We start from the raw sequence: 10,758 nt of genomic DNA, 5'->3' as shown, positions 1-10,758 counted from the left end.
GAGAAGGGTCATTTAAAAGCCGAGGATCGAACCCAAGGCGGAATGAGACAATTGGAGGCTAGAATCTACCAATAAGAATTTCTTTTCCTTCAACTCTCTTTATTATTTTTATTATTTTCGTAATCACAATTTCAGTCAACTTTAGATTCTGTTTTTTATTTTTTTCCAAATCAAATCTTTAATTCTGTTATTTTTTTATTTTTTTCTGTCACACAGGTTTTTTTGGGCACGATTCTGCCCGGGATTTCGAGAAACAAGCATTCATACAATCCGATCCCTGAGGATTCGACCCTACTTCCCCTTTACTGTTCTTTTTCATTATTTTACAAAGAATAGGATATTTTTGGTGCGCTCAACGACCGCATCATCGGCCGTGTTGTATTCGGTTCTCCAAGAACAAATTAAGGAAGAAGTGATTGGGTTTAAACGACCCACGTGGTTGAGGTCGTTAATTCGAGTTGGGTTCTTTAGAGGGCAAGGCTATTGGAGTCTTGAATCAGGAACAAGTGTATCTCGATTAGATAATCAATAAGGGTTGGTTTGCAGGTCGTATCGGGACCAGCTATGAGAGGAAGAATTGGTGGTTAAGACGTTCTTAACTGCTACAATCAGCTTATCATTTGGAAGAGAAAATTAATTTTTAAGGATCGATTCTTAATCCGAAATCTACCGAGTTTAAGGCTAAGGCTTAATTATCTCTGTTTAAAAAATTTTGAATTTATTTCCTAATTTAAATTTATTTCTAATGTTAATTAATTGTTTATTTACGCTGATTCAACTATTTACTTTCTAAACATTTTCAAAACCCCCTGATTTATTTGTTTATTTTTTTTGTAGGTCCGTTTGGAGTCGTGGGCACGACTTTTGCCATGACTTTCGACACGAGAAACGTTCTGTTCACAAGTTAAACGCAGAAGTTGTTTATAACATCCAATCCCTGTGGACTCGACCATACTACCACTCTTTACTACTATTTAGAGTTATTTTTGTAGGAATTATTTTTGATGGTTTTGACGCCGATCAAAAAGTTGTCTCTTAATTTTGTAGCACACTTTGAAACGCATCATTTTAAGTACAAGGGCTCAAGTTATGGTTGTTTTGGTGAATGATGCACGAGTTGAAATTTCGGATGAGTTCAATATATATTTTGATTATTTGAACAAAACACATAACATCTGAATCAAATATTACATGAAAGGAAAAAGAAACAAAAACATAATTTGAAGCTTGACATACGATTTTTAAAAATCCCTTATTTTAACACTTTTGAAAAAGTTTCACCCTTACATAAATTACCTCTAAAAAGTTAAACTCTGATTTGAGCATTTAGCGTTATTCATACGACAATTATTATTGTTGATTAATATGTTGAAGCAAGTAATAGTATACTTAGTAGCATTTAGCGTTATTCATACGACAATTATTATTGTTGATTAATATGTTGAAGCAAGTAATAGTATACTTAGTAGCTTCCAAAAACAGAACCTTAAACATGGGAATATATAAAGCAATTCATAGAGTAGTTTTTAAGCATGATTATGGAGGAATAACAATTCAAAGATCTGAAAAAAGAAGCTTCATATCACCCACCAAACCTCCTTTGAATATAATAAAGTGAAGACCAAAACCCAAATCATATATACCTATTCTTCTTGTTGCCCTCATAGGAGATCAAAAGGGAAAAGAAGAAAAGCAATAACATGTTTTTTTGGGTTTGTTTGAGATTATTAGTGTCGATTAATTACATTAGATTCTATTTAAATCTAAAATCGAGTCGAATCAGACCTTTAAATGAAAGACAACTTAACTTATTATTATTTTTTCTATCCATAAGGTTCGAACCCATAATTTTACTTAAAAGATATCAAATTTTTTAACACTCGATTATTACAACCTATAAGTTTTATTTTATGTAAATAAATTATTTTGTGCATTTGCGAATCAACTTATGATCAATCTCTTCAATTAGTAAGACGTTTTGAGGGAATCAAAAGTATGGGCATAACTAGCATTGATGTCATGTAATGTCAAGATATGTTTCTAGATCAAAGGCATTTTAATTATTCCTTTTCTTTTGTCTTTGTTTTTTAGTGGTCTAATTATGCTCTCAATTTTTGTACTCTTTCAATACTTTAAATTTAGTCCTTTAAAATTAATTTCAAAGATTTAATTTTTCTACTTCTATGATAGCAACTAATATTGTTATCATTTTTTACCTACTCAAAACAAACATTATGTGGAAAATTAAATTATGTCAAATTAAATAGAAAGACTAAATTTTATTTTGACTTATATGAAGGTGTGGTTAAAGCTCTTTTTAGATATCCATTTGACATGGGTTCAAACCGCATGACCTCCTTCTCTAAAGAATAGGGAGAGTTAAAACTGGGGGTTCAACACTAAACCCCCAAAAAATTATTTTATTTCCTCCAAAAATTAATTATATAATCTAAACTATTTTAAAATAATTTTTATTTTAACCTCTCAAAATTTTAAAAATTTATCTCGCTAAACAAAGTTCCTTTAAATTCTTTTTAGAATTAAAAATTATAAATTAATATAACTTTTTCTAAAAAATTATAATTTAAATTTAACCCTTAAATTAAATTTTTAAATGTGCTTTCTTCGTAGAGAATTGAAAGTAGTACATATAAATCACCGATCAAATAATATTAAAGGGTGCTAATGAGTATTCAACCAAGCGAAACACTCAAAAAGTGTTTCAACTTTCCATAGTTTTCTTTTCTTCCATAGTTCTCTCTTTTTTGTGCTTTCGTCCTTTAGTGTGGAAAAAACTTGCTAAGTTGTTTAAAATTAGACTAAAAAATTTGTTTAATCAAATAATTATCTGCATTCTTGGTTTTAATGTTGTGGTCAAACATGAGATTATGTTTGCAATTACATCATGTTTGCAATATAGATTTTGTACCATCTCAGTCCAAATTAGTCAGCATTAAAACTATGTCTTCATTTTTACATCATCTTTTTGACCAAACAAAACAAAACAAAACAAAGCATAAACACTTTGGGAATTGTGTTTACCAACTTGGGTTTGATCCTACATGAAATCAACACTAAACCTTTTTAGTTGAAATGAAAGTACCCATAGCTTAGAATTTTAAAAATTAAACGCGTAATTGTTCTAGTGTTTGATATTCACTTGTAGAATTCATCTAAGTTTGAGTTTTAAAAGGAGTAAATAATTTCAATAATTCCCTTTAAACGCGTAATATATATGATATAAGAATATATGTCCTTACTGTGTATTTAAGTATTAACCGGAAAAAAATTTAACAATTTGCATTAAAAAATATTCATATACTAGTGGGATAGTTAAGGCCTAACCCACTTTGGGGAAGGTGTAAAGATTCTTGACTTTGATATATTTATATATATAAATATTTTTCAATTTTGAATCTTTGAATGATGGAAGAATATGTTCAGCTTTGAATCCATGGTACTTTTAAGAGCCACATACATGAAATTATTTAGGCTTTATGGATCATATCACATTTTCCATTGCCATTTGCTCTTAGCTTTTGACTGAGAAAAGTTGAACAACTTGGATTTGCTTCCATGTGAAATATCTATTAAAAAACTCCCAACTCACTCTCTCTATTGTTATTTGTATCTAACAATCAATATTTTCATATTTGTTAATATGGGAAACTTTATATTATGTCCTGTCAAGTTTTCTCTCCAAAATATAAGCAAAAACCCTTACATTTTCTTTGAATGTAATTGGAGAATTGTTTTATCTTTAAGATTTTAATTATCTCAATTTAAAAAAATTTAAAAAGTGAAATCTATAATTGTTGAGAGTGATTGCACATAAATAATGATTTAGAACCCCATTAGATACAAATAGACTTATATTTCATTATCCATTTAAAGATAACCTTCAACTCAATACGTGATGCGTCATGCATCTAAGGTATCACTTGAACTAGCTAATCAAGTGCTCTCTCGAAGTGTTACCTTGCTCATGGATCTTCTATATGCTAGAAAACATAGGTTCCAACCATCACATGTACAAAGCTTTGTAGTAGTGTGGCACTTGCTCTTCAACTGACGTCCCTAAACTTTCTTCAGAATTGAGTTTAAAACTTTGAAGGTATGTTGGTTCTTGAATGATACTTAAAAAGCATTTTTATATTAAAGGTATAATGACAAATTCAACCCTTAATTTGTTTTGTTAATTTAGCCTTTATTATTATTTTAGTTAAATTTAGTCTTCAACCTTTTAAAAAGAGTCAAATTTGACCATCATCTTTTCAAAAAAAGATAAATTTATGCGTTTTCAACAGAAATACTGACTAAAATGTTAAATTTTAAACATGACAGTGCGCATGGCAATCTATGTGCATTTCATGTTATTTTTATTTGTTTTTATATATTTATTAATTTTTTGAATAGTTTGATAAATTTTAAATTATTTGTTAACATGTTATATAAAATAAATAGTATTATGTCAGCATAAAGTACAGATGAGCTACCATGCCAACATCATTAACAAAAACAATGTTTTAGACAGTACTTCCATAAAAAAATGATTTAATTTTCTTGAAAGAGTAATTTCTAAATTTAGCTACAAATAATAATAAACAAATTGACAAAAATATAGACATTGAAGATTAAAATTTTCTATTATACGTATATTAAAATAGCATTATATATATATATATATATATGAATTTGACCACTAAGTTGATGACAAAGGCTTGTAAATTGGTCCCATTTGGATATTGGACCAACATTTTGACATAAAAAATCTATATCTATCTAAAAGATCACACATGAACTTGTCAACATAAAAATAAAGAGGAAACAAAAATGGGGATATATTAAAATAGCATAAACAAATAAAGCTTTCTTCACTTTTAACACCCATAGCTAGATTTGTATCTTTGAATTTTTTATTTTTTTATTAAAAAAAAACCCCAAATTTAGGTAAGAAATTTTGTGTTCATATTCCTTCTTAATCTGAAGATTTGATTCCAGACAGAATTTTTCTTTTTCTTTTCTTTTTATAATATAATTTCATACACCTGAAGCAATTTGCATGCTTTGTATTGGTAGCCCATGCACATCATACATATAGAGATCTCTTTTAGCAATATTTAATATTATTAAGTAGATGAAGAATATGTACTGTCTTTTGTGTATATATATATAATCTTAAATATGTGTTTTTATTAATAAATTATTAAAATTGGTTGGTGCTGAACAACTCAGTTGCAGTTCTATAAATCTTACACCAGACATAGCATATGCTTTGAATTCTTGCTTCTTTGAGTCACCATTTATAAAAATTCAAATAATATAATTGGTATATAATTATTATTTTATTTAAAGAGTTTTAGGTGAAAAGGATAGAGATTATCCATATTATCATCATTTCAAACTCCCATCTATGTTGGATTAACAAATTTTATCTATTAAAATACAGAATAATTCGATTTATACAATGTTCGCAACAAATAAAAGTAGAAGATTTTAATTTTTGTTCAAAAACACTTTTGAGAAATAATGATAAACTAAGCCTTGAAACACATGGATTAAATTTAATCATATCTATAATTGTTGCATGGATAGCTTAGACATGACGTTTTAAACAAAATAACCCTCCTAAATTTTGACGATGACATTTGCTTCTTCTTTTTTTTTTTTTTTAACATGTTAGATCCATGTTGTTGATGTTATAAGTATACGTATATTTAAATTTTAATATATTTATTCCAAACCCGAGCTTGCATTTAACACCAATACTGACATTAAACTGATAAGACTTGGTTGATACAATATTCATACATTGAAGATTCAATTAGAGTTGTTTATAGGTCAAGCCTAGACACAATATTAACGCACTTTATGTTTGCCTAAGCTCAACCCAACCCTATCTTAAATATGGGCTTAAAATTTGCTCATGCTCGTCTATATTTGTATATAGTTAACCCAAGCCCATTTTAGGTCTTTTATATTAATTTTTTAAAAATTAAAATATATATTATTTTAATTTTATTTTAATTATTAAATTTTTACATATAGTCATCTTAACATATTTTTTGTTTGTTTGTTTTGTTTATGTTATAGTAGTATAACTATAAATTTAAATTTTATGTATTATAAATTACATAATATCTAAAAATAATAAAATATAAAGTAATTCAAACTAAAAAAAAGGTCAGGCAAGCCTTACTATAACTTATGAATTTAATCTGATTAATTAACTGTTTGTTTATGGTTTAATCCACCAAAGACCTGTTACCCATGTAGGCCTGAACCCAGTTAATTAATGAAGTCCAAAATACACACCATAGCTGAAAAGGCCCATCAACCACTTTCAGTCAAATTCCAGGTCAAATCATAAACAATCGCGAGAATTAGGTAAAATGACAAAAAGTTGTTCTCAAGGATTTAATCCTCTTCCTGGATTACGAAAAATTAATCATCAAATTCGCTTCAATGGATACTTTTAAGTAACAAAAGAAAAAGGAAAATCACATGGTTACAAAATTTCACACATTACATGAGAAATAGCTTAGATTGAATTAACATCGTCCCTTCGTCCATAATGAAAACACTAAAACATAAAATTATTTAAAGCACAACACGACAATACAATTAATTTCCAGCTGCACAAGGTCATCATCATCATCAACTCGTAGCTCAAGCTGTAGCAGCAGCACCTGCAACAACAATAGTGAAATAGTTAATATCAAATTCATTTATGTGTATATATATTGGTACTAATTTAGTTACTTAGTGAAGAATGTGATATTCATTAATGGTGATTAAAGGATAGTGAGAATTTCGTCCCTACCAATAACGAAATGGCAGCAGACATAGTAGCCATGTGAGGGGGATTATTATAGGGCCTTGTGATAGGATTTAACTTGGTGTTATTATTAACTTTTTTTCTGAAGGAGTTAAATCATTCTCTAGTGTCTAAATTTGGCAACTATTTTTATATTAAGGTTTGAAATTTTTTTTCTCAAGTTAGTCCTTGATATTTCCTTAAAATTCAAACTTTAATATGAGAACAATTATTAAGTTTAAGAATTAATTTGAAAAAAAAAAGTCTCAATACGAAAATTATTGTCAAATTCAAGTCCCAAATAGTGATTTAACCCTTTTAAAGGTTGCAATAAAAACTTGATCTAACCATGGAGGCATGGAGTACGTACAAACAAGAGCTAGTTGCAAACCCTTCACACATAATACAACAAGAAGAAAATGATAGCTATACGTCACAGAATGTAAGGTCGGAGATTGAAGATGGTTCACACGATGTGCTGAGAGCCACTAGTGATGGTTTTTGAGAATTTGGAGAGCATAAAAGGGAATGAAAGGTTTCCGAGAGAGTATTGACAAAGTAGTAAAATAACAGTGGTGTCTTAACCCTCTTTTGAGAATTCTCCTAAATAGATTGGTGGCAGCATCATGGAGAGTTCTTAGTAAAGGTTTTGCTAACAGGGGCTAAAATGTTAGTAAAATTATATATACCTTGAGATTGAAGCAAAGAAACGAATTCACAAGCTTCATGTTTCTTGCAACATTGCCCTCTTTTGCCTTCAACCTCTGGATGGATCTTCCTTTTCAACATTCTCCTCATCATCTAATAAACCAAAATATAAAAAGAAAAAAAAAAACCCAATTTGCTTAATCAACTTTCTAATTAAAGCTTTGTTTATGGTTTCATGGCCACTCACTTTCTGTAACATTTTGATAGGACCTGAACCTTCTCCTACTTGAGGAACCAGTTTCGTAGCCAAAGAATTTCCCTGCTTTGTTCCAACAATGGCTTTTTTGCCACAATTCAGTTCCATTTCAAGACCGCTCGGCGAGTCTGCGGAGAAGAGCTCTGCCAATGTGGTTCTTCTCCGATTCCCAGACTGGCCCTTAATTTCACAAACCGGCATTGCCTCGTCCTTAAAACCGTGGTCCAAAGCACCGAACATCAGCCGATTCACTTCTTCATTACCATCATCAAAATGAACATCACCATCATCGTTATCGCCGACACTATCGTCGGAACATCGTTGTTCTTCCCCGTGCTCGTCATCGTTTTCGTAATCTTTTTGTCCACCCGATTCCAAAGGGTCAAAACCGAGGGTGCCAATTGTTAGAATGCCATCAAGCACATCAACCAGAGCTACTTGCTCGATTACAATGGCTTCATCGGTATTCTTAACATTTGGAGCCAACCAATCTGCACAAAATACCAAAGTTCTCTCATGATCATCCAATGTGATAATGTAGAATTATTATGAAAATAAACAAGCATTAATATATAAATACTTGGACCGTTATTATATATATATATATAGGAATTGAACCTTTGAGGATGGTATGATTGAATCTCCTATGCACCCAGTTGAAGATCTATTATGTAAAATTTAACATTAAAAACACAAAAATTCAGAGGAAATATACTCATTAGAAAGGAAATATATAATTTATGGATATGTTGAAATTACCTTCATTTTTTTTCAGACAAGCTTTTGTTTGGTGAGAAAAATCAATGCAATGGGCAAAGTGTCAAAAGAAAATGTAGTGAGTGAAGGGGGGGGGGGACTGGCTGGGAATGTTTTGTAGGGGAAACTTTAGTAAAAAAGCAAAGGGTCTAGTTCTTGTTCTTGTAGCTGCCTTGAAACCTATAGGGTTCAATCTTTCACCTCCCACCATGGCTGATGCTTTGGATTCCTTTTAAACCATATCTGATTCCAAAGGGACATACATATGCTATGCCTCTATCTAGCTACCTTGGTGGGTCACCTAAGGTCCCTCCGGTCAGGGTTTATCAGCAAAAAAGAGTACTTCCATTCACTTCATTTGAAAAAAGAATATAAATTAATTTGTTCTCGTTTTCAGGGGAAAAGACTAATAATTTGAGCAGTTTTTAATCTGTCTATGAATACATATATTCTCTCATTATTGTAGAGCAAACAGCACAATCGTTTGCTTTATAATTATAGGTGGCCACAATACAGGTTTGAAGAAATAAGGACCATAAGTTCCTTTGAGCTTCTACTTTAAACACGTTACATATCTGTTATCTTTAGAGCACATGTATTCAAATCTTGAAGAAATAACCAATAACCATATCCCTCTTGGCTCATACTTGCTTAGGGATTTTAGTAGGTTCCACTAATTCCACTAATTGGGCACATTGTGAGGTGTTTTTTTTTTTTTTCTTTTTCTTTTCTTTTTTTTGTCTATTTGGGTGTTGAGGGGAGATTGGACTCTTTTGAAGAGAAGTCTATAAAGTGTCGAGCCCAATATTAGACTTGAAGTGTCTGTATTCGATTGGATTTTGTATCGCGACTCCATCAAGAGCCTCAAAGGGTCCACAAACCCTTCTTACCCAGAAATGCCATGGGTATATATAACAACTCGATAGTTAGGGGTATCGAAAAATGCATTCCCGAGACTCCGCTTCAGTAAATCCGACTCGTAAATATTTTTAATAAATATTTACAAAGCTAGTTGTGTAGTTAATTAAGTTTTGGTTAAGTGAAATTGTATGAATTAAGAGTAATTAGGTATAAGGACTAAATTGTATATAGGATAAAATTGAATTATAGATTAAAGAAAAATTAAAAGGGACTAAAGAAGCAATTATGTTATTATTCTTTAATAAGTCGGCATAAGGTAAGATATTTATAAATTTAATATATATTATAATAAAATAAGTTTAATTAATATTTAAGTATATATATTATAATAATAATAATAAATTAATGTATAATAAAATAAAATAAGTAAATGAATAGAAAGCCAAAGCCAAACCGAAAATAGAAAGGGAAGAAAGAAAAAGAAAAAAAGAAAGAAAGATGCAAGGTTTAGGGATTTCTAGGGTTTAAAGCTCAATTGGTTAGTTAATTTAGTCTCTTTTTTGTAATTTTTATGTTTTTGAGATTTCGTGTCAAGTACTACCCAACACATGTCGAAATTTTAGCAATTATTGAGTTTTTAAATGTTGTTAATATTGAATAATTTTAGTATTAGGGATTAAATTGATAGATTTTTAAACTAGAAATGAAAAGGATTAAATTGTAGAATAAATTGTAAAAATTTTGAAATTTAGGGCTTTAAGTGAAAATAGGGAGTTAAATTTAGTTTAAAGTGAAATTTGTATAAAAATATAGAATTAATTGTAAAGAAATAAAATTAGTCTCGGTTTAGGGACTAAATTGGAAATTAGGAAATATTGAGTCAAATTTGGAATATCTGAAATTGAATTGTGTTGTATTAATGAATTTTAATTGTTTTAATTTCGTAGCTAACGTCGTACCAAAATCATCAACTAAAAAGGGGAAATATAAAATTGACGTGAAGTAACTCGAAATTTTTGGTTTGTATTTCTATAATCTGAACTTAGTTGTTAATTGTTGTAATTCAATTTAATGCATATGGTAAGTGTTGATGTGAGTAATTGATATTTGATAATTGATTGAAATGAATTGAATTGGTAGATGCATATTGAATATATTGATTATTGAATTGAAATATATATATGTGTTAATGTGAAATTTGGATATTGGATATTGTTGTATTTGGAAAGAGAATTGGAACCCTATTAATTGTATCAAGTTGAGTCGGATATAAATGGCATGCTATAGGATTGGAAGAGTTTAGGGATTTCTTCGACTTCGAGTCAATGAGGCACTGGGTGCCAATTTACTTCGGTTTAACCGATGAAATACTGGGTGTCAAATTTATATAGTATTGGGCGCAGTTATTACTTCGGATTTA

The 10,758-nt window shown here is 29.8% G+C and overlaps 1 protein-coding gene across 1 annotated transcript; it reads right to left on the bottom strand.

Annotated features, from left to right (window-relative positions):
- Nucleotides 1–6,403: 6,403 nt before the first annotated feature.
- On the bottom strand, nucleotides 6,404–8,940 carry LOC108477695 (protein TILLER ANGLE CONTROL 1-like). Its single transcript, XM_017780206.2, has 5 exons — nucleotides 8,481–8,940; nucleotides 8,340–8,385; nucleotides 7,713–8,212; nucleotides 7,507–7,618; nucleotides 6,404–6,689 (listed from the first exon to the last, which is right to left on the bottom strand). The coding sequence occupies exons 1-5, from the start codon at nucleotides 8,484–8,486 to the stop codon at nucleotides 6,670–6,672; spliced, it is 684 nt and encodes a 227-aa protein (XP_017635695.1). The 5' UTR covers nucleotides 8,487–8,940; the 3' UTR covers nucleotides 6,404–6,669.
- Between the last annotated feature and the right edge of the window lie 1,818 nt (nucleotides 8,941–10,758).

This window comes from Gossypium arboreum, chromosome 12 (assembly GCF_025698485.1).
Source record: "Gossypium arboreum isolate Shixiya-1 chromosome 12, ASM2569848v2, whole genome shotgun sequence".
Classification (NCBI taxonomy): Eukaryota; Viridiplantae; Streptophyta; class Magnoliopsida; order Malvales; family Malvaceae; genus Gossypium; species Gossypium arboreum.
Note: the sequence above shows the minus strand (reverse complement) of the source record. Positions and strands in the feature narration are given on the sequence as shown.